At 48.8% G+C, this 25242-nt stretch overlaps 1 protein-coding gene across 3 annotated transcripts in view; it reads left to right on the top strand.

Moving 5' to 3' along the window:
- Positions 1-23275, top strand: part of TMEM79 (transmembrane protein 79) — a 32964-nt gene extending 9689 nt beyond the window's left edge. The window contains exons 2-5 of one of the 3 annotated variants that reach the window (XM_044272894.1): positions 12111-12643; positions 12704-13417; positions 17506-17719; positions 22394-23275. In XM_044272894.1, coding sequence (XP_044128829.1) covers positions 12265-12643; positions 12704-13417; positions 17506-17719; positions 22394-22562 — 1476 coding nt within the window. In that variant the 5' untranslated portion in view covers positions 12111-12264 and the 3' untranslated portion in view covers positions 22563-23275. Of the gene's footprint in view, positions 1-12110; positions 13418-17505; positions 17720-22393 lie in introns of all 3 variants that reach the window. The other 2 variants (XM_044272895.1, XM_044272893.1) reach the window with 2 other exon arrangements.
- The last annotated feature ends 1967 nt before the right edge of the window (positions 23276-25242 follow it).

Genomic DNA, 25242 nt, shown 5'->3' with positions numbered 1-25242 from the left:
GAGTAGGAGATAGAGGGCAACCCTGACGAGTCCCGTTCGTAATTGGGAATGACTGCGACAGAGTACCATTAACCCGGATGCGGGCACTAGGGTCACTATATAGGGACAGGATAGCATCTTGGAACTTCTCAGGGATTCCAAATTTGTGCAATGTTTTTCTCATATAGCTCCAACTCACCCTGTCGAAGGCCTTTTCCGCATCCACACCCAGCAGTACCAGTGGTACCCCTCTTTTTTTGGCCAGTTGCATCGCCGATAAAACTCTGCATGAATTCTGACAACCCTCCCGCCCAGGTACGAACCCTGACTGGTCAGGATGGATTAACCGTGGTAACAATGTGGCAAGGCGCGAGGCTAAGACTTTGGCCCATATTTTGATATCTACATTAAGGAGTGATATTGGTCTATAGCTGCCGCATTGGTTGGGATCTTTCCCCGGTTTTGGCAGGATCGTAACCGTCGCTTCTAATGCTTGCTTATGTAAAATAGAACCCCCCAGCAGAGCGTTACACCAGTTGGTCATATGTGGTAATAATGTAGCCGACAGCGTTTTGTAGTATCCCACGGAGAACCCATCAGGGCCTGGGCTCTTCCCTAACGGCATAGAGCCCAAAATGCCAGCCAATTCCTTCTCCGTAACTGGTGTAAGGAGCTGCTCCTTCTCCTCAGGTGTGAGTGTGGGTAGTGTAAGGTTAGCCAGAAACGCGTCTGCTGCCTGAGCCACCTCTGCCTCCGAGTCATTATCCGCACATTTTAGCCCATACAGTTCGCTGTAGAAGTTTTTAAATTCCGTTGCAATCTCCGAGGTCTCATGCTTCAATTGCCCCAAGTTGTCCCGTATCCCATGAATATATGACGCATCTTTCTTCTGTTTAAGCAACGAGGCCATTAGCCTAGTGCCTTTATCACCGTGAGCGTAAAAGCGGAATTGGGCATATTGGTACGACCTAGCATGGTGATAATTGAGGTGATCCTTCAGCTTTATTCTTGTCAGTTTAAGCTCTTTTTGGGCCTCTATGGACTTGGATTTTTTATGAAGCGACTCCAGGGATGAGATTTTCTCTATCAAAGAATGAAAGGTAGCCATCCTTTCCTTCTTCTTCCTGCTGCCAAGGGCTATCAACTCTCCTCTAAGGACAGCCTTGTGTGTTTCCCACACTGTAACTATGGAGACGTCATCCGTGGTGTTCTCCCGAAAAAACTGTTGCAGCTTAACCTCTATACTCCTCACCTCCTCAATATCATCCAACAGAGTCTCATTAAGTCTCCATTGCCGTGAGCGCTGAGGTAGTTCCGAGAACACCACTGATGTCGTCACCGGCGCATGGTCAGACACCGTCATAGGGTTGATGGTGGAGTCACTCACTAGTCCTGCATGATTAGTGGAGATAAAAATGTAGTCCAACCTGCTATAGACCTTATGTGGGGACGAGAAAAATGTGTAGTCCAGGTCAGTGGGATGTATCAGTCTCCACGTATCTAATAACTGCGCCCCTGTTAAGTGTTTATTAATTCTGCTAAGAGCTACATGGGTCAGTTGCGAAGAATGGTCTGACGCGTCCACTAAAGGGTTTAGAGCCACATTCAGATCACCCCCCACCAGCCACACGCCCTCTGCAAAGGAAGTCAGTGTCTTTAAGGTTGCTTTAAGCCATTGGCCTTGCCCCCTGTTAGGACTATATAAACTTGCAAGTGTCACCGAGACCGTCCCCAGCTTACCTTTGACAAACATGTACCGGCCCTCCCGATCAGCTAAAGATGCAGTAAGGGAAAAGGGAGTCCCTTTAGATATGGCGATCCCCGCACCCCTGGAAGCCTTGGCATGAGCGCTGATGAACCAGTGCTGGAAATAGGATTGAGAGAGTTTAGGGATATGGCCCAATTTAAAATGCAATTCCTGAAAGAAACAAATATTAGTGTGTTGTTTCTTCAGGAGCCTTATCACTTGTGAGCGTTTTTGAGGGGTGTTAAAACCCCGTACATTGAACGTGGTGCAATTCACAGTAGCCATCAGCAATTCGATTTACATGAAAACACATATGCGCCTCCACTCTTGGTCATGGATAGGTAAACCGGGTAAATAAAACATAACAACGAACATAAGATGGAGCTCAGGCGTTTCCCCGGAACAGACGAGACCCTCCGCGGCCCTATCGCCAGTATGAACAGAATGTGCAGAGCGCTGCGTAGGAGGATCCCGGCTGAGGCGGGAAAACATCAGAACATGAAATAGGGGCCTCTAGCGGTCAATTGAGCGCAGGCCCACGTGTAAGACATCGTCAGCACTGCACCCAGTACCACAATCTGGAACCCCTACCCTATAAAGTGTGCATTGTAGTACATACATGTTAACATTATCCCCTAACTAGTGTGCAAGCTCCGACTGAACCAAACATTTGCATTGGGATCAAACCTAATGTGGTAATGCAAAACGTCCCGCATATTATCAGGGAAGCACCGAGCATTGTGACTTCCATAGTGGCAATCTCTTCCGACCCTCTCAACCACTCATCTAGATAAGATGCCACTATCCCGTAAGTCTCAAGGTGCTCCTATATAAAACCGAACCTAGGAGACTCTTGTATGCGAAGGGAACATACAACCTGTAGCGACAGTTCAGGTGATTCTTTGCTTGGCTCCCAGACCTTTTCTTGAGGGAACTTTGGACCATCTGGAGCATTCTGGAAGTTCTGGGAGTGGGACTCCAGTGTCCGCCGAGGGTAGCCATGACGGTATATCTTGTGGCGAGGTATTCAGCAGCTCCCACACCGCCGGCAGGTCACTTGGGGTCCGTATAGTGCACCTCCTTCCGTCCGCAGAAAATGTAAGGCCAAAAGGGAAGAGCCATTTGAACGGGATTTTATTCCGCTTCAGGATTTCCGTAACCGGGCGCAGGGCTCTCCTCTTGCTTAAAGTAGTAGGCGCCAGATCCTGGAACAATAAGATTTTAGAGCTGTCATACTTAATGTCCCCCTTTTCTCTTGCTGCTTTGAACAAGGCTGCTGTGTCCGTGTATCTCAGGAGGCCACAAACGACATCTCTAGGAGGATCACTTTCTTTAGGCTTTGGGCGTAGCGCTCGGTGAATGCGCTCTATCGCAATCTGAGAAGCGCACTCTGGGCCTAACAGGAGTTCAAAGATGGCGGCCGCCGCCTCGGGCAACTGCTCGTGAGACACCGTCTCCGGTAAGCCTCTAAACCGCACGTTTTTCCGTCGGCTCCTATTTTCCTGATCCTCTATCAGGGCGTACGCGTGATCCAGGGAAGACAAGTATGCGGAGGAGTTATCTCCCAGCGTGCGGGCATGTTCTATTATGGCTCCCTGCGTCTGTTCCAATCTCTCGACTCTATGGCCGATATGTTTCACGTCCCCTTTGATCTCATTTAGTTCCTGCATCACCGGGTACAATGCCGATGTAAGCGCCTGCTGTAGGAATGTCTTTGAGATAGGCTCCAGTGCTTCTGCTTGCGAGCTCAAGGACTCCTCCGTGCAGGGGCTGTCAGCTCTCTCAGCATCCTCAATGCCCTCCTCGGGGTCTGCAGGCGCCATCTTAGGCCGCTCAGGTGCCGAAGCTGCAGATCGCTTGTTGAAGTATTTCTCCATGTCGGAGGATCCTCTGTCTTGCTTGAGAGGTTCAGTCTTATCTTTAGGCAGGTATTTGCCGATTTTCCCCATCTTAAATCAAGTAGGGTGCGAGATAAACCACTTTATAGGGTTTTGGAGAAGGGAGCTCTCTTCACATGCGGCCGTTCAGGACGCCGGTCAAGCCCCGCCCCCTATAGTAGTTATATTCTTGTACATAGGAGCAGTATTATAGTAGTTATATTCTTGCACATAGGAGCAGTATTATAGTAGTTATATTCTTGTACATAGGAGGCAGTATTATAGTAGTTATATTCTTGTACATAGGAGCAGTATTATAGTAGTTATATCCTTGTACATAGGAGGCAGTATTATAGTAGTTATATCCTTGTACATAGGAGCAGTATTATAGTAGTTATATTCTTGTACATAGGAGGCAGTATTATAGTAGTTATATTCTTGTACATAGGAGCAGTATTATAGTGGTTATATTCTTGTACATAGGAGCAGTATTATAGTAGTTATATTCCTGTACATAGGAGCAGTATTATAGTAGTTATATTCCTGTACATAGGAGCAGTATTATAGTAGTTATATTCTTGTACATAGGAGCAGTATTATAGTAGCTATATTCTTGTACATAGGGGCAGTATTATTGTAGTTATATTCTTGTACATAGGAGCAGTATTATAGTAGTTATATTCTTGTACATAGGAGCAGTATTATAGTAGTTATATTCTTGTATATAGGGGCAGTATTATAGTAGTTATATTCTTGTACATAGGAGCAGTATTATAGTAGTTATATTCTTGTACATAGGAGCAGTATTATAGTAGTTATATTCTTGTACATAGGAGGCAGTATTATAGTAGTTATATTCTTGTACATAGGATGCAGTATTATAGTAGTTATATTCTTGTACATAGGAGCAGTATTATAGTAGTTATATTCTTGTACATAGGAGCAGTATTATAGTAGTTATATTCTTGTACATAGGAGCAGTATTATAGTAGGTATATTCTTGTACATAGGAGCAGTATTATAGTAGTTATATTCTTGTATATAGGAGCAGTATTATAGTAGTTATATTCTTGTACATAGGAGCAGTATTATAGTAGTTATATTCTTGTACATAGGAGCAGTATTATAGTAGTTATATTCTTGTACATAGGAGGCAGTATTATAGTAGTTATATTCTTGTACAGAGGAGCAGTATTATAGTAGTTATATTCTTGTACACAGGAGGCAGTATTATAGTAGTTATATTCTTGTACATAGGAGCAGTATTATAGTAGTTATATTCTTGTACATAGGAGCAGTATTATAGTAGTTATTCTTGTACATAGGAGGCAGTATTATAGTAGTTATATTCTTGTACATAGGAAGCAGTATTATAGTAGTTATATTCTTGTATATAGGAGCAGTATTATAGTAGTTATATTCTTGTACATAGGAGGCAGTATTATAGTAGTTATATCCTTGTACATAGGAGCAGTAGTATAGTAGTTATATTCTTGTACATAGGAGCAGTATTATAGTAGTTATATTCTTGTACATAGGAGCAGTATTATAGTAGTTATATTCCTGTACATAGGAGCAGTATTATAGTAGTTATATTCTTGTACATAGGGGGCAGTATTATAGTAGTTATATTCCTGTACATAGGAGGCAGTATTATAGTAGTTATATTCTTGTACATAGGAGCAGTATTATAGTAGTTATATTCTTGTACATAGGAGCAGTATTATAGTAGTTATATTCTTGCACATAGGAGCAGTATTATAGTAGTTATATTCTTGCACATAGGAGCAGTATTATAGTAGTTATATTCTTGTACATAGGAGCAGTATTATAGTAGTTATATTCTTGCACATAGGAGCAGTATTATAGTAGTTATATTCTTGCACATAGGAGCAGTATTATAGTAGTTATATTCTTGTACATAGGAGCAGTATTATAGTAGTTATATTCTTGTACATAGGAGCAGTATTATAGTAGTTATATTCTTGCACATAGGAGCAGTATTATAGTAGTTATATTCTTGTACATAGGAGGTAGTATTATAGTAGTTATATTCTTGCACATAGGAGCAGTATTATAGTAGTAATATTCTTCTACATAGGATCAGTATTATAGGGGCTGGCCGTTGCCCTCAGAGCACCACTGTTGCTCTGCACGCTGCTTCACTCTCTTGACAAGGCTAGCCTTCTCGTCTAGCCCTATTTTCTCGCGCCTGCACACAGTCAGCTCAGTGTCTTGGCACTTGTGGATCTGATGCTGCTTCCTAAGCTCACTAGATCCATTGCGCCGGGGCCTCGTTAGCTCAGAGATTCGGTGTAATGGTTCTGGTGAGCTCAGTAAGACGTGAGAATACAGGGTAGAGAGGACTCGCCCGGTCAGGTAGTGGGGGAAGGTGCAGATCACAGGGGTATTGCAATAGCGATGCTCTAATTGGCTCCAACAGCCCATTGGGGCTTAAATTTGCTCATTTGCATATAAATAATAAAGTAGAAATCTCGTTAGCTATTGAACATAGAGACGAAAAAAGGTTTTAATGAGCTTGATGAGCCCAACCAGTTACCAGAGGTGAAATCTCTGCCTCTTCATGAGGTTTAATGGGAGGGATGATGACAATGACATGTAATCACTTGTTTTACATCAAGACACGGAGGCTCCTATTGCTATCTCTTCCTTTACTGTTCCACCAATAGCAGCAAAGAAAATTTACATACTGAACATTGTAACCATGACAACCGTAGTCCCACCCCCATATAGCCCCTATAACAGGCAACTCCTCCTCTGGGTCTTCCTCTTTCTTTGCTGCTGCCACCAGATAAGTGCTGCAAATTTTACCTTGTGCTTTTGCATTGTTTCGTTTTGGTTTAATCCTATTATTGGTTTTATTTAATGCGCTTTCTCCTAGCTATTGTCCCTCTGCATATGTAGTGGGTTTGTTTACACCTGTTTCTCTGGGCTTCGGCCCTTATGGTTTATATGGGGGGTTTATTTCACCCGGTTTGCTCATTGTGGGGGTTTCTTCCCCTCTCTGTTTTTGTGGTTCCCTGTGGTTTTCCCTTGTTAGCGCCGTCGCGCTTCTCTCCCACCCCGCCGGGTTATTATCTCTGTTTCCACATTTTTCCCCCTCTGTTTTGTTTACCTTGCTTGTGGTCACGCCGGAGATCCTTGCGCTTCCCGCGTCCGGATCTGCTTTCGCGCGCTGCCGGGCTATCGCGTAGTCTCGCGAGATCCCGGCGGCCATCTTGCTCCTCTACTATCGCGGGATTTCGGCGGCCATCTTAGTCCCCGCCTGGTTTCCGTCCGGATCGGTCGCATCCCTCTGCGCTCCCTCTGCCGCGCTCGCTCCTGCCTCATCGCTCCTGGGTGATTAACCCTTGCGCGCTAGATAGGTATTTTGGCCCATATTAGACCTTTATTATCCCGGTCCTCGCGTGACTTATTGTCCCATAATGTCCACTGCCGAGTTACCCTCCAGCCAGGCCTGCCCAGCGCCTGCTGGGGAGATGGAGGTTGAGAGGGATGACCCTCGTACCTTGGCAATACAACAGTCTGTATCTAGTGCCATAATATCCGCTATGGGGTCCATGTCCACTATGCTGGCTACAACCATTTCTCAGGCCCTGGCTGCACACCCCCCTAGGGAGTCCCTGCAGCCTGCCCCTGCTATAGTGACGCCGTCTGATGCCATTGATGCTCCTGTTTCACAGGATGATAGAATTGGTGTGCGTGCGGCCACCCATGAGAGCGTGCAACGTTCACGCAAGAGAGCCTTACCGCGCCAGGCAGAAAAGGCGCGCACGTGGAAATGTGCCAGAGCACAACCAGGTGCCGATCCTGATTCGGATCCAGGCTCAGACTTAGAGGCGTTGGAGGATCTGGATTACCCCTCTGATGAGGAAACCCAGGATCAGACTCCCTCCGCTAGGAGCCCTGTCCCTTCCACTTCCTTTGCGGTCGGCTCTGCTCCTCCAGCGGTCGATTTGACGTCTGCATTGGCGGACCCTTCCGGCGAACTTATGTTCGACCCTGATACACTCCATCACCCTAGGTCGGCGGAATGGCTCCCATCCGACCATGTGGGTAAATATCTGGAAGCTCGGGTTCGCCACCCGCTAAGTAAGGATGCTCGCAATAAGCTCCGGGCTGAATGCCCTAGGCCCCTGGTCCCTAATAAGGTCTGCGATACCCCTGTGGTCGACCCCAAGATGACCCAGTTTTTGTCCAAAACGGGCTGGAACCCACGTAAAGGGTTAGACTCCGCCTTGAGGAGCTGCCAGGATAAGCTCCTGGATGTGTTTGGTCCCCTCACAAAATTGCTAGAATTGGCAGAATCTGCCAGAGCAGATGGCTCCAGTATTGATCCCGAGGAGCTTCGGGGCTGGGCTCAAAGAGCGATTTGTGTCGCTGGTAATGCCAACACGTCCCTATCTATTGAACGGCGTAAGGCCATTCTCTTTAAGATTGACCCTAAGCTGGCTAACCTTGCCCTGACAGAGGCAGGTAAGGAGGCACAGGGACTGCTATTCGGCGACTCCTTTATTAAGGACCTCGGCCGTTATGTTGGCGCATTCACTGCATTGGATAAGGCCCAATCCTCTATGCGCAGAGTGTTTCAGGGACGGGTCTCCAACAGGGCCGGCAGTACCAGGGGCCGCCTGTCCGGCCGATCTACCTTCCACGCTCGAGGCGTGGGCCGAGGCTCCTTTCACCAAAGACCTCCTTTCCAGGATCAGAGGAGCTCCTCGACTTTCTTCCCGGCCAGAGGCGGCAATTGGCGTTCCAGGTCCTTCCGTGGGAACCCCAACTCAAGACGACCTTTCGGTAAGTCTTCCCTTAGCGGGGGTTTCTTCTCCCCTTTACATAGGGGGCAGACTCCGACATTTTTTCTGTGCTTGGTCGGAGATTTCTTCAGACCCGTGGATATTGTCCACCGTAAGGGGTTTCCTGATCGAACTAGTAGACTCCCCCTTCCGGCTCCCTCCTCCCTCCCCCTTTCTGCTTTCCAGGCCGGATCGCTCCCTGGTGGATATAGAACTGAGGTCACTTTTCCAAAAAGGTGCGATAGAACGGGCTCCTCCGTCCCCTGGGAGAGTCGTCAGCAATATCTTTCTGGTCCAAAAGAAGGGCGGACAAATGCGCCCTGTGATAAATCTTCGATCGCTGAACTCCATAGTGCGCTATCGCCACTTCAAGATGGAGGGGATTCACCTTCTCAGGGATCTGCTCCTTCCGGGGCATTGGATGGTGAAATTGGACCTAAAGGACGCTTACCTGACGGTTCCCATCGATCCTTCGTCCAGGGACCTTCTCTGTTTTCTATGGGGGGGGGGAAGCATGGCGCTTCACTTGTCTCCCATTCGGTCTGTCCTCGGCTCCCTGGTGCTTCACCAAACTAATGCGACCAGCCATGGCCTGGCTCCGAAGTCGGGGTGTTCGTCTAATCATATATCTGGACGACATCCTTATCATGCATCATTCCAGGTCGACCTTGCTGGACCATCTACGCTGGACATCGGATCTGCTGTCGCGCCTCGGTTTTCTTCTGAACCAGGAGAAGTCGTGCTTGACCCCTCTGCAGAGGATGGATTTTCTGGGATTCACGGTGGACTCTGTGTCCGAGTCCCTCAGCCTCCCTTCAGCCAAACTACGAGCCATTCGGAAGGAATTGAGGCACGCCCTGTCGTCCCCTCAGTTAACCTTACGCCACCTGGCCCGCATCATCGGCCTGCTAGCCTCATCCATTCAGGCAGTATTTCCGGCCCCGTTGCACTATCGTGCCCTTCAGCGACTCAAGATTGCGCATCTCCGCTCCGGTGCGGCCTTTGCGGACTCAGTGAAGCTGGATTCGGAGGCCAGAGAGGAGCTTCATTGGTGGATCACCAACTTGGAGGCGTGGAATGGCAAGGCGATCTTCGGTCTCCAGCCAGAGTTTACGGTGGAGTCGGATGCGAGCCTGCAAGGCTGGGGCGCCCACTGCAATGGCGTTTCCACGGGCGGTCGCTGGACGTCGGAGGAATCGAGTTTGCACATCAATGCGTTGGAACTGTTGGCGGGGTCCTTTGCCATTCGGAGTTTCACCAACGGGATGGCTCATGCTTGCATTCTTTTGCGTATGGACAACGTTTCGGCGGTCCGCTACGTCAACCGCTTGGGTGGTACCCGGTCGGCGACGCTGGCTCGTCTTGCGAAGGAGTTTTGGTCCTACTGCCTCTCCAAGGACATTGTGGTCCAGGCGGAATACCTTCCCGGTCTCCACAACACTCGAGCGGATCAGAGTTCACGTTGTTTCACGGACGGCAGCGATTGGAGGTTGGCCCCGAGGATATTTTCCGCGATCTCGGACGTCTGGGGCCCCTTTGCGGTGGATCTGTTTGCTTCGAGGCTCAACGCCCAGCTCCCTCGGTTCTTCAGCTGGCGCCCGGATCTGGGGGCGGAAGCGGTGGATGCCTTTCTGCAGGATTGGTCGAGATCACTTCTGTATGCGTTTCCCCCGTTCGCGATGATCCCGAGGATGCTCCTGCAGGTTCGCCGCCAGATGGCCGAGTTGGTGGTGGTGGTCCCCTTTTGGGGGACTCAGAGTTGGTTCCCGGCTCTCTTGGAGCTCCTGGTGGACGTACCATTTCTTCTCCCGGACCTCGCGGATCTTCTTTGCGACCCCAGGGGGTTGTGCCACCCCCTTCTGCTGGACGGGACTCTTCAGCTGCTGGCATGTCGGGTCTCCGGATCCCTGGAGAGGTCGAGGGCATTTCGGACTCAGCTAGACGACTCCTGGACAATGCATGGGCTCCCGGCACCAGAAAATCTTATCGGGCAGCTTGGGGATCTTGGTCTAGTTGGTGCATGGCACGGGACTTGGATCCCGTTTCGGCACCTGTGAGTGATCTTTTGCAATTTCTTACCTCTTTGTTTGAGGCCGGTAAGGCTTATAGGACGATCAATCTTTTTCGTTCGGCCATTTCCTCTACTCACCAGGGGTTCGAGGGTACCCCTGCGGGCCAACACCCCTTGGTTTGCCGCCTCCTGCGTGGCTCTCGCCTTACTCGCCCTCCGCGCCCTCGGTTTACTACCACTTGGGACGTCTCTTTGGTCTTGTCGTTTTTGGCGGCTTGGCCTGACAATTCGGACCTTTCTTTGCGTCAGCTGTCTGCTAAGTTGCTAGTGCTCTTCTGTCTTATTTCTTGTAAGCGGGTGTCGGATGTGCGGGCGTTGGATCACGACGCCAGATCCTTCACGCCTGAGGGGGTCTCCTTCAATATCTCGAGACGCACCAAGACCCATATCACGACTGTGTCTTATCCTTGTTTCCCGTCCTCTCCGGCTCTTTGTCCGGTGGCTTGTTTGCGGGAATACGAATCTCGGACGAGGGCCTACCGCTCTCCTGCGGTCCCACAGCTTTCCCTCTCTATTCGTCATCCCTTCGGTCCGGTATCTAGTCCGACTTTGGCTCGTTGGATGAAGTGGGTTATGTCCCTTGCGGGGATCGATACTTCCGTTTTTACGGCGCATTCGGCCAGGGGCGCATCGGCCACCTCTTTGGCTATTTCAGGGGCTCGTATGGAGGATATCTTACGTCTGGCGGACTGGTCTAGGGTCACGACCTTCAGGGAGTATTATTTTCGTCCTCCTCCTCATTTGTTCGCTTCCGTGATTGCGCAGCTTTGAACTAGCAATAGGAGCCTCCGTGTCTTGATGTAAAACTTATTGATTTTCCTAGTCTACGACGTAAAGTCATAGTTTTATTAAAGACACGGAGGCGAGTATTGCCCGCCCTGTGTTGCCCGCCCTGGTGTTGTTCTCTATTTTTCGGAGGAGGGTGGTTTGCTGTTTTTACATGCCGGCTCTTATTATTATTATTATGCTTATTTATTGTTATTATTATTATTGTTATTATTATTATTATTATTATTATTATATTAATGATAATGTTATTCCTTGTCATATTTTGTTTATTGGTCTCTTGACGGTTTTCTCTGCCGTTTTCGGACTGCCGACTTGTGGGTCTGACCTGTTATTTACGCTTGCCATACTCTTTGTTTCTTCTAGGTTGAGCTCCCGCTGAAGCTTGGGATCTACGTCCTTCTGTTTTCTCCTCAGGAGTGTTAGCCCGGTTGGCTTCGTTTGTGGAGTTCGCTTGGAGCGGTGCGGTTTCGCTTCCAGTTCCGGTTTTCTTGTTGGGCGGTTCCGGTTGCTGTCCGGTGTTGGTGTCAGGTCCAAAGAAAGAGGAAGACCCAGAGGAGGAGTTGCCTGTTATAGGGGCTATATGGGGGTGGGACTACGGTTGTCATGGTTACAATGTTCAGTATGTAAATTTTCTTTGCTGCTATTGGTGGAACAGTAAAGGAAGAGATAGCAATACTCGCCTCCGTGTCTTTAATAAAACTATGACTTTACGTCGTAGACTAGGAAAATCAATAAGTTACTGTCACTGATTCTTGATAATCAGTTGTAAACCAGCGTTTGTCATTTATAAGGCTCCACATTAATACTTTTCTTATTTATTTTGTTACCAGTTCAGCCGTTGTGAAGATTCGTGGGTTATAATATTAAGAAATCATTTTGAATTGATGCCTGTTCCAAGACATTGGAGATATTGGAGATATTCAATGATATTCGGATGTATGGTGTAAATGGCCTTCAAGAGCCGGAGTGAACTGTAAACCAAAAATGGCGGGATCTCTGAAGGTAAACCTTAAACCGGACTCTTTAGAGGGCAAACACATCGATCCTGTAGGCTTTCTTGCTTCACGGAAGACTCCAGAAGACAAAAAAAAGGTAAGAAGTGTCGACTTCTATGAACTGGATGTTGTAAAAAATGACTTAGAGGAGCCCAAGACCACCAGCAATGTGAGGTGTGAAGTTACAGAAGATAAGGACAGAGAAAATCTAGAAGACAAGAAGGACGTGGACAGTGCGCAGAGCAATCAACCTCAAGAAAACAAAGAGTCTTCCAACTACTTTGACCAGACTCAACCATCATCACCGAAACTCTGTAGGATAAAGAGTAGCCCAACATGTCCGTGCAAGGAGTGTGTAGAAAATTACTTGAATCTGAGAGATACCACTGAAGAACCAAATGTGGACGAAGAGAAGAAAGACAAGGCAGTGAATCTGAGAGATACCACTGAAGAACCAAATGTGGACGAAGAGAAGAAAGACAAGGCAGGGAATGTGAGAGAAAACGCTGAAGAACCACTGGTTGATGAAGAGAAGAAAGATGAGGCCACACCAGGTGTAGACCGTACTTCAGTAAGAAGCAGAAGGGTCTCAGATACCTCCAGACACACAGACTCCTCTGAAGATGATTTTTTGGGCACCAGGTGTGAAGATGCCCAGGTGACACTACCCTACCCTGATAAGAACGAACCACCTGAGTGTATTGCAAGGCTGAGCAACGCAGGCTTATACGACCCAAGTGAAGAGCGCCCAGGGAAGACTGGAGACGAGGATAAGATTTCACAGGTGGTTATTAATACGGCATTTTTTGTTGAACACCCTGCTCTGGAGGAACAGAAGAACGTCCGGATGGTTGAGTATGATAAGGTGGACGTGGAAAAAGGAGATCCTGAGAGTGAGCCCCTAATGCGCCTCGCCCGAAGGTCAGTGGAAAAAGAGCCCGTATATCCAGGCTTTTGTCAGTGCCACAAAGCCTGCCTGAAACTTGTTGGCTCGTTTGTCCTCGCCATGATTATTTTCCCAGCCTTCCTTTTGGCGGCGTACGCATGGCTGCCATTTGATGCCCCACTCATCCCGGATGTGCCGACCAGACTGGTGTACACTCTGCGATGTTCGGCCTTTGCCTCATTCCCCATCGTACTGGGTAAGAAATGATTCCTGTTGTGGTATAGGAGGTCTCCTCCACCATCTGATCTTTACTATTTTCTTAGACCTTTGTGTCACAGGTTTTATGCGCTGTGAGGTTGTAAATACTTTGGGTTGTTTGTAAGGGCTGTATTACACCGACAGACCAATTATTGGTCAGATGGTCCATTACACACACAGATCTTTTATTGTACACACCAACTATTAGTCTGATTGAACAGATATTGATCAGATAATCTGTTATTGTCATACAGCCCTAAGTTCTATAATGTCTTCTACTCCAGTGACCTCTAAGGCTACATTCACACAACAGTGAAATAAAAAAGGCTACGAAATAGTTTAGTCTAAGGCTATATGCACAAGACAGTGAAAAATGGCCGTGTAACGGCCGTCTAAGTAACGGCCATTTTTAGTACCAGTGAAAGTCTATAAAGCTATTCACATGGCTGTTATTTTAACGGCCAGTGAATAGCGTCCATCCAAAAATAGGACATGTCCTGCTTTTGGCCGTTTTTATGGCCGGATGGACCCCATTGAAATCAATGGGACCGTTTTTAACGGCCGATTGACAGGAGTGCACCCGTCTAACGGCTGTTAAAAACGGGTACACAGGCCATTTAGGGGTTAAAAAAAACTCACCTCATCCACTTGCTTGTCTATTCTCTCTTCATTGAGCAGGACCTGCAATCTGCGCGGTGACGTAAACACGTGGGAGTGCGCAGTGACGTCATCGCGCACCTTCAGCAGGTCCCGTTCTGCTGCAGCGCGAGCAAGTGGATAAGGTGAGTTTTTTTTTTTTTTGGGCTTTGGAACTCTATGGGGGCATTATATAAACCATGGGGGACATTATAAAACTGGGGGCCCTAAAAAAAAAAAAAAAGCACACACTATGGGGGACATTATTTTAGCTGGGGGCGGTTAAAAAGATAATATACACCGTGGGGGCATTATTTTAGCATTATTTTAGCTGGGGGCCTACATGGGGGACATTATTTTAGCTGGGGGCCTACATGGGGGACATTATTTTAGCTGGGGGCCTACATGGGGGCATTATTTTAGCTGGGGGCCTACATGGGGGACATTATTTTAGCTGGGGGCCTACATGGGGGACATTATTTTAGCTGGGGGCCTACATGGAGGACATTATTTTAGCTGGGGGCCTACATGGAGGACATTATTTTAGCTGGGGGCCTACATGGAGGACATTATTTTAGCTGGGGGCCTACATGGAGGACATTATTTTAGCTGGGGGCCTACATGGGGGACATTATTTTAGCTGGGGGCCTACATGGAGGACATTATTTTAGCTGGGGGCCTACATGGGGGACATTATTTTAGCTGGGGGCCTACATGGGGGACATTATTTTAGCTGGGGGCCTACATGGAGGACATTATTTTAGCTGGGGGCCTACATGGAGGACATTATTTTAGCTGGGGGCCTACATGGGGGACATTATTTTAGCTGGGGGCCTACATGGAGGACATTATTTTAGCTGGGGGGCCTACATGGGGGACATTATTTTAGCTGGGGGCCTACATGGAGGACATTATTTTAGCTGGGGGCCTACATGGAGGACATTATTTTAGCTGGGGGCCTACATGGGGGACATTATTTTAGCTGGGGGCCTACATGGGGGACATTATTTTAGCTGGGGGCCTACATGGGGGACATTATTTTAGCTGGGGGCCTACATGGGGGCATTATTTTAGCTGGGGGCCTACATGGGGGACATTATTTTAGCTGGGGGCCTACATGGGGGACATTATTTTAGCTGGGGGCCTACATGGAGGACATTATTTTAGCTGGGGGCCTACATGGAGGACATTATTTTAGCTGGGGGCCTACATGGAGGACATTATTTTAGCTGGGGGCCTACATGGAGGACATTATTTTAGCTGGGGGCCTACATGGGGGACATTATTTTAGCTGGGGGCCTACATGGGGGACATTATTTTAGCTGGGGGCCTACATGGGGGACATTATTTTAGCTGGGGGCCTACATGGAGGACATTATTTTAGCTGGGGGCCTACATGGGGGACATTATTTTAGCTGGGGGCCTACATGGGGGACATTATTTTAGCTGGGGGCCTACATGGAGGACATTATTTTAGCTGGGCGCCTACATGGAGGACATTATTTTAGCTGGGGGCCTACATGGAGGACATTATTTTAGCTGGGGGCCTACATGGGGGACATTATTTTAGCTGGGGGCCTACATGGAGGACATTATTTTAGCTGGGGGCCTACATGGGGGACATTATTTTAGCTGGGGGCCTACATGGGGGACATTATTTTAGCTGGGGGCCTACATGGAGGACATTATTTTAGCTGGGGGCCTACATGGTGGACATTATTTTAGCTGGGGGCCTACATGGGGGACATTATTTTAGCTGGGGGCCTACATGGGGGACATTATTTTAGCTGGGGGCCTACATGGGGGACATTATTTTAGCTGGGGGCCTACATGGGGGACATTATTTTAGCTGGGGGCCTACATGGGGGACATTATTTTAGCTGGGGGCCTACATGGGGGACATTATTTTAGCTGGGGGCCTACATGGGGACATTATTTTAGCTGGGGGCCTACATGGGGGACATTATTTTAGCTGGGGGCCTACATGGAGGACATTATTTTAGCTGGGGGCCTACATGGGGGACATTATTTTAGCTGGGGGCCTACATGGAGGACATTATTTTAGCTGGGGGCCTAGCATCCTGTGGGTGTTCTCAGAAGGGTGGGTCTAGAAATAACTGCCAATCAAATTCATCCATTAGAAACAGACACATGGCCAGAAAATGGATGCACACACTGATGCAAAATGGCCATGAAAAACTGACAGTGTGTCCGTGTGCATGAGGCCTAAAGGAGCATTCACAAGTCTGCTGGTTTCTTGTCGGCTTCTAGGGGTATTGCTTGGATTTTATACCGAAGGCCTATCCTCTAGATAAGCCATCAATATCTGATCGGTGAAGGTCCATCGTCCGGCACCCCCTGGGAATACACAGCTCCAGCGCCTGTATGACTGGGAGCAGCGTTGTAGCGGTCAGCTCAGTCCACAGTGGACTAAACGGTGTCATTCCAGCACCAGAGTTGCAACCGCAGATTGACGGGGTATAAGAACCTCACCGTTCAGGTGTTCATAACCTGTCCTGAGGATAGGCCATCAATAGTCAAATCCTAAACAGCACCGTTAAGGTGTTGGTGCACTGAATGTTCGGCCATTCCTGCTGAACCAAGCCAAGCGTGCACATGACAGCAGCGTATTTACTCTGAGAACAAAGGATCCATCTTTCCCGACTCTTGATTCCTCCAACATCTGCCATTTGGGGACAGTGGGGATACCCCCATACATGTAATATGGTGCCTGGTCCTGCCTGATGTTCAGTGTAGGACCTTGGGATGTGCTGTCGGACCCCCCTTTGCAGCAAAATCTTTCTTTGTTACGTGCAAACTTTGCTGCGGATTTCACCCCTACTCCATTGAGAGCGGTGAAATGCACAGTATAAATCCACGGCATGCTTGTAATATCTCATCCACTTTCCTGATACCGTAACCTGCTGCGGATAACACCTGCACAAATCCACAGGTAATCTTCTCCCACAAATCAGTATTTTTGGTAATAGGTGGAGATGTGGTCATAGTTTTAGTACATTTCCATCCCTGTCTAGTATAGAGCGGTATTATTGATGCAGGACATGTTCCGTGAGAAGAAGGACAGGATTGTGTAACTTCAGGCTTAGGGTACATTCACATGCGGCAGATTTGTTTTCCTGCTTCTAAATGGGTTGTACTGGCAGAAGCACACGGATCTCTGCAAGCCCTATTGAGATGAATGGGAAAGCCACAGACATTTGTGCAGCAAATCTTCCTTCTGTGAACTGAGGGCGTCTCCAGCCTCGGCTCGTCTTCTAGGACTGGGGCCAGAATCCTTCTCCAGTCACTTCATGAAGGATGTAATAAAACTATTGTATAAAATGTCCTTTACTTGTATGCCGAATATTAATCAGGGCTAAGCGTAGATTATATGGGAGGTGGTTTCTGCGGGACGTCCCTAAATTATTTTGTGTTTCCATGTCCCTCCAGGCGTTATAATCCACGGGATCTCACGTCTCTGCGCCTCTTCCTACGATCCATTCAAACCTCGGGAGCGAGAGGTGACCATCCACAGACGCTTCGTGAAGCAGAGCACCTTCCTCTTCGTCTTGTTCTTCTTCAACCTCTCAGTGCTGGCCACTTACCTGCCCCAGAAACATCTGAAGTTTATCCCACTCCTCACCTGTCTCTTCTCCTTGTCCCAGTAAGTGCCCACCCCACACCTTTTTGCTTAACGGCATTGCACAAGATTACAAAAACATGGCAGCTTCCTTCCAGAAACCGCACCACACCTGTCCATGGGCTGTGCCTGGCGTCTTCAAGGATACGACCTGTGGATAGGTGTGGCGTTTGTTTTTGGATGAGTGCAGCCATGTTTTTGTAATCCTGGAAAACTCCTTCTAAAGAAATCACATGCATGACTAATTCCCTTTTATTTCCTGGTACTAAATATGTAAATCATAACACTACAGGCCATTTGTGTCCTGTTACACACTGTAGGAAATATGTACAATACAGGAGAAAACCCCCAAAAATCTATAAAAACAAATGTAGTGGTGTTTTCCTGCATTGCCCACAAGGGGTGCTGTTGTACACCAGTCTAGCAGGGATCTTCTTGGTCATAGCCATTGGCTGGATAGAAGAAATACAGCAGAAGTGAACATTGGCTAATATTAGTGGATGACACCAAATATAGTTTGTAGAGGCATGAAGTAAAATAGAAGACACGTAGAACAGCTCAACTCTCACCACTCTCCCGGCCTATATCAGAAAGTGAGGGAGACCTCCACCTGGACGCAACAGGTAACTGCCGATACAGAAAGTGAGGGAGACCTCCACCAGGATGCAACAGGTAACTGCGGATACAGAAAGTGAGGGAGACCTCCACCAGGATGCAACAGGTAACTGCGGATACAGAAAGTGAGGGAGACCTCCACCTGGACGCAACAGGTAACCGCCGATACAGAAAGTGAGGGAGACCTCCACCTGGAAGCAACAGGTAACCGCCGATACAGAAAGTGAGGGAGACCTCCACCTGGACGCAACAGGTAACTGCCCATACAGAAAGTGAGGGAGACCTCCACCAGGATGCAACAGGTAAGTGCGGATACAGAAAGTGAGGGAGACCTCCACCTGGATGCAACAGGTAACTGCGGATACAGAAAGTGAGGGAGACCTCCACCTGGATGCAACAGGTAACTGCGGATACAGAAAGTGAGGGAGACCTCCACCAGGATGCAACAGGTAACCGCTGATACAGAAAGTGAGGGAGACCTCCACCTGGATGCAACAGGTAAGTGCGGATACAGAAAGTGAGGGAGACCTCCACCTGGATGCAACAGGTAACTGCGGATACAGAAAGTGAGGGAGACCTCCACCAGGATGCAACAGGTAACCGCCGATACAGAAAGTGAGGGAGACCTCCACCAGGATGCAACAGGTAACTGCGGATACAGAAAGTGAGGGAGACCTCCACCTGGATGCAACAGGTAACTGCGGATACAGAAAGTGAGGGAGACCTCCACCAGGATGCAACAGGTAACCGCTGATACAGAAAGTGAGGGAGACCTCCACCTGGATGCAACAGGTAAGTGCGGATACAGAAAGTGAGGGAGACCTCCACCTGGATGCAACAGGTAACTGCGGATACAGAAAGTGAGGGAGACCTCCACCAGGATGCAACAGGTAACCGCCGATACAGAAAGTGAGGGAGACCTCCACCAGGATGCAACAGGTAACTGCGGATACAGAAAGTGAGGGAGACCTCCACCTGGATGCAACAGGTAACTGCGGATACAGAAAGTGAGGGAGACCTCCACCAGGATGCAACAGGTAACCGCCGATACAGAAAGTGAGGGAGACCTCCACCTGGATGCAACAGGTAACTGCGGATACAGAAAGTGAGAGAGACCTCCACCAGGATGCAACAGGTAACTGCGGATACAGAAAGTGAGGGAGACCTCCACCAGGATGCAACAGGTAACCGCCGATACAGAAAGTGAGGGAGACCTCCACCAGGATGCAACAGGTAACTGCGGATACAGAAAGTGAGGGAGACCTCCACCTGGATGCAACAGGTAACCGCCGATACAGAAAGTGAGGGAGACCTCCACCTGGATGCAACAGGTAACTGTCCATACAGAAAGTGAGGGAGACCTCCACCTGGACGCAACAGGTAACTGCGGATACAGAAAGTGAGGGAGACCTCCACCTGGATGCAACAGGTAACTGCGGATACAGAAAGTGAGGGAGACCTCCACCTGGATGCAACAGGTAACTGCGGATACAGAAAGTGAGAGAGACCTCCACCAGGATGCAACAGGTAACTGCGGATACAGAAAGTGAGGGAGACCTCCACCAGGATGCAACAGGTAACTGCGGATACAGAAAGTGAGGGAGACCTCCATCTGGATGCAACAGGTAACTGCGGATACAGAAAGTGAGGGAGACCTCCATCTGGATGCAACAGGTAACCGCTGATACAGAAAGTGAGGGAGACCTCCATCTGGATGCAACAGGTAACTGCGGATACAGAAAGTGAGGGAGACCTCCATCTGGATGCAACAGGTAACCGCCGATACAGAAAGTGAGGGAGACCTCCATCTGGATGCAACAGGTAACCGCGGATACAGAAAGTGAGGGAGACCTCCACCTGGATGCAACAGGTAACTGCGGATACAGAAAGTGAGGGAGACCTCCATCTGGATGCAACAGGTAACTGCGGATACAGAAAGTGAGGGAGACCTCCATCTGGATGCAACAGGTAACCGCCGATACAGAAAGTGAGGGAGACCTCCACCTGGATGCAACAGGTAACTGCGGATACAGAAAGTGAGGGAGACCTCCATCTGGATGCAACAGGTAACCGCCGATACAGAAAGTGAGGGAGACCTCCATCTGGATGCAACAGGTAACTGCGGATACAGAAAGTGAGGGAGACCTCCATCTGGATGCAACAGGTAACTGCGGATACAGAAAGTGAGGGAGACCTCCACCTGGATGCAACAGGTAACTGCCGAAACAGAAAGTGAGGGAGACCTCCGCCAGGATGCAACAGGTAACTGTCCATACAGAAAGTGAGAGAGACCTCCACCTGGACGTAACAGGTAACTGTCCATACAGAAAGTGAGGGAGACCTCCACCTGGATGCAACAGGTAACTGTCCATACAGAAAGTGAGAGAGACCTCCACCTGGACGCAACAGGTAACTGTCCATACAGAAAGTGAGGGAGACCTCCACCTGGACGCAACAGGTAACTGTCCATACAGAAAGTGAGGGAGACCTCCACCTGGATGCAACAGGTAACTGCGGATACAGAAAGTGAGGGAGACCTCCACCAGGATGCAACAGGTAACTGCGGATACAGAAAGTGAGGGAGACCTCCACCAGGATGCAACAGGTAACTGCGGATACAGAAAGTGAGAGAGACCTCCACCTGGACGCAACAGGTAACTGTCCATACAGAAAGTGAGGGAGACCTCCACCTGGATGCAACAGGTAACTGCCGATACAGAAAGTGAGAGAGACCTCCACCTGGACGCAACAGGTAACTGCGGATACAGAAAGTGAGAGAGACCTCCACCTGGACGCAACAGGAATCCTCATGGATATCAGGATATATTGTGGATGCCTATATGCTTATAAGTTGGTGGTTTAAGCCCCAGCAAATATACAGGTTCTGGAGATGTCTCCCAAACACTTCAAATAATCCTCTTTTGATGTTGGTCTAGAACCATCTCACTATGGGACACGTCCACCAAACACGGAGGGTGTTAGGTGCCGGCTCCCATCGCTGATAGTCGTACAACGTGTCATTGCTCCAGTGTGAGGGTCTCTCCCCAATCCACCTCCCAGCCATGCATATAGGCCAGCCTGGTATCAGAACGTGGCGAGTTTACAATAGAATAAAGAAGGGAGAGAATTCCCCTCTCTGTTCAAACGTTGTGTATTCTGCTGAGCCATTTCCTGGGACATGGGAAGTTTTGCTAAGTGGAAGACTTGGGTAACTCTAAAGAGTTCAGAGTTTCTGGTGTAATCTGACATGTTTCCACCAAACGTCGTTGGTGATAATCCAGGGGAGAAGACGGGCTGGGAGCTTTGGTGGGATCGGCTTTGTAGTTTGTATATAAAGTGGACTCTCCTCCTCAATGGTAGCATAAGATGGGGCTCAACTTCTCCTAGGGAAAAAATTGAACTTGTGACATAGCAGAGGCCTTGTCCAGCGCTGACACCCCGCTGATTGCTAAAACGAGGGGTAGAGGCAATCGGCCGAGCGCTGTGCTCCCGCAGTCGGCTGAGCGCTGTGCTCCCGCAGTCGGCTGAGCGCTGTGCTCCCGCAGTCGGCTGAGCGCTGTGCTCCCGCAGTCGGCTGAGCGCTGTGCTCCCGCAGTCGGCTGAGCGCTGTGCTCCCGCAGTCGGCTGAGCGCTGTGCTCCCGCAGTCGGCTGAGCGCTGTGCTCCCGCAGTCGGCTGAGCGCTGTGCTCCCGCAGTCGGCTGAGCGCTGTGTCGGCTGAGCGCTGTGCTCCCGCAGTCGGCTGAGCGCTGTGCTCCCGCAGTCGGCTGAGCGCTGTGCTCCCGCAGTCGGCTGAGCGCTGTGCTCCCGCAGTCGGCTGAGCGCTGTGCTCCCGCAGTCGGCTGAGCGCTGTGCTCCTTTGTTTCTGATCAACTCTCCCCAGATCCGTGGGAAGTATTCCGCTTGCTCTGAGGAGACTTGATCAGGATTGAAGGGACGGTTGGCTTCTGCCCCTTTATTTTAGCGATCAGTGAGGGTCTCAGCAGCCGGACGCCCCCACTGAGCGTAACGTCTGTCAAGTTTCTCATAACAAACATCTTCTGTGGTTTTGCCTGCAGCTGACTTATTTTCTCTCCATGTTGCAGGCTGATTTACTGGCTATCCTTTGCCGTTGGACGATCGTTCCGAGGTTTCGGTTACGGCCTGACCTTCCTGCCTTTGCTCAGCATGCTGATATGCAATCTCTACTATATGTTTGTCATCGAGCCGGAGAAAATGGTCTTTCTAGGAAGCAGGGTTGTACCCCAGCACTGATCACAGACCGCTGTATGTAACGTTAGTATGGCCTCCTCACCTCCTGAGCCAACGGTAGGTTAGCGTAGTGAGCGATACATGGCATTACAAGCAACCACCGATCCTTGGATGAAGCCACTTCTCTACTTTTGCAGATATCATGATAATGACCCCCAATGTCTATAATTGTCTCTTTTTGTGACACGGTGGTCTCCTCCCATCGCCATGACGTGCAGGGAAGCGACTACCAGTCTAACTGACCACTATCAGGGCTTGCTGTGCATGTACGGTGGGCTATCCTTGATAGGAACGGTATACACTCTTCTGTTACGAGCAAAATGGTGCCCCCTGGTGGGCAAATGATTGTGGAAGAAAATCATTTTAGAAGCACTGAGCACAGTGTGGTGGAACGTCTGACAGAAGCAGCGCCGCGATGCGTCATGAACTGGCGGATCCTGTAATCTCCTCGTGTCCCATCATGTCTGCTCATTAGTATGCGTGACTTGCAGGCTTTGTGATTTTGGGAAGGGTATCATTACGCTAAAGAACATTGCAGGTTGCGACAACGGTTAACCCTTTGACAGCCCTATGAACGAAATGTTGTCTCTGCCAGTCTGTGCTGTGGCTTACCTGATGCCGGGGCTCCTCTGACTCTCTGCGGATCGACAGCATCAACTAGTTATTATTTATTAGAAGCCGCGACTCCAGATGTGAATAAAATGTATTAATGATCATGACTGCTCCGCGTGTAATACTAATCATGTAGTGGAAATGCTAGAGATCAGCGGTGACATCACTGAGAACGCAGCCTATCCATCACTAGAGATCAGCGGTGACATCACTGAGAATGCAGCCTATCCATCACTAGAGATCAGCGGTGACATCACTGAGAATGCAGCCTATCCATCACTAGAGATCAGCGGTGACATCACTGAGAATGCAGCCTATCCATCACTAGAGATCAGCGGTGACATCACTGAGAATGCAGCCTATCCATCACTAGAGATCAGCGGTGACATCACTGAGAATGCAGCCTATCCATCACTAGAGATCAGCGGTGACATCACTGAGAATGCAGCCTATCACTAGAGATCAGCGGTGACATCACTGAGAATGCAGCCCATCCATCACTAGAGATCAGCGGTGACATCACTGAGAATGCAGCCTATCCATCACTAGAGATCAGCGGTGACATCACTGAGAATGCAGCCTATCCATCACTAGAGATCAGCGGTGACATCACTGAGAATGCAGCCTATCCATCACTAGAGATCAGCGGTGACATCACTGAGAATGCAGCCTATCCATCACTAGAGATCAGCAGTGACATCACTGAGAATGCAGCCTATCCATCACTAGAAATCAGCGGTGACATCACTGAGAATGCAGCCTATCCATCACTAGAGATCAGCGGTGACATCACTGAGAATGCAGCCTATCCATCACTAGAGATCAGCAGTGACATCACTTAGAAAAATCATTGGTGATATCACTGAGAATGAAGCCTGTCCATCACTAGAGATCAGCGGTGACATCACTGAGAATGCAGCCTATCTATTCACTAGAGATCAGCGGTGACATCACTGAGAATGCAGCCTATCCATCACTAGAGATCAGCGGTGACATCACTGAGAATGCAGCCTATCCATTCACTAGAGATCAGCAGTGACATCACTGAGAATGCCGCCTATCCATCACTAGAGATCAGCGGTGACATCACTGAGAATGCAGCCTATCCATCACTAGAGATCAGCGGTGACATCACTGAGAATGCCGCCTATCCATTCACTAGAGATCAGCAGTGACATCACTGAGAATTCAGCCTATCAGTCACTAGAGATCAGCGGTGACATCACTGAGAATGCAGCCTATCCATTCACTAGAGATCAGCAGTGACATCACTGAGAATGCCGCCTATCCATCACTAGAGATCAGCAGTGACATCACTGAGAATGGAGCCTATCCATTCACTAGAGATCAGCGGTGACATCACTGAAAATGCAGCCTATCCATTCACTAGAGATCAGCGGTGACATCACTGAGAATGCCGCCTATCCATCACTAGAGATCAGCAGTGACATCACTGAGAATGGAGCCTATCCATTCACTAGAGATCAGCAGTGATTTCACTGAGAATGCCGCCTATCCATCACTAGAGATCAGCGGTGACATCACTGATAATGCAGCCTATCCATCACTAGAGATCAGCGGTGACATCACTGAGAATGCAGCCTATCCATCACTAGAGATCAGCGGTGACATCACTGAGAATGCAGCCTATCCATCACTAGAGATCTGCAGTGACATCACTGAGAATGGAGCCTATCCATTCACTAGAGATCAGCGGTGACATCACTGAGAATGGAGCTTATCCATTCACTAGAGATCAGCGGTGACATCACTAAGAATGCAGCCTATCCATTCACTAGAGATCAGCAGTGACATCACTGAGAATGTCATTTATCAATCACTAGAGATTAGCGGTGACATCACAGAGAATGCAGCCTATCCATTCACTAGAGATCTGCGGTGACATCACTGAGAGTGCAGCCTATCCGTTCACTAGAGATCAGCGGTGGCATCACTGAGAATGCAGCCTATCCATTCTCTAGAGATCAGCAGTGACATCACTGAGAATGCCGCCTATCCATCACTAGAGATCAGCAGTGACATCACTGAGAATGCAGCCTATCCATCACTA

The sequence above is a fragment of the Bufo gargarizans genome, unplaced genomic scaffold, assembly GCF_014858855.1.
Source record: "Bufo gargarizans isolate SCDJY-AF-19 unplaced genomic scaffold, ASM1485885v1 fragScaff_scaffold_187_pilon, whole genome shotgun sequence".
Taxonomy (NCBI): Eukaryota; Metazoa; Chordata; class Amphibia; order Anura; family Bufonidae; genus Bufo; species Bufo gargarizans.
Note: the sequence above shows the minus strand (reverse complement) of the source record. Positions and strands in the feature narration are given on the sequence as shown.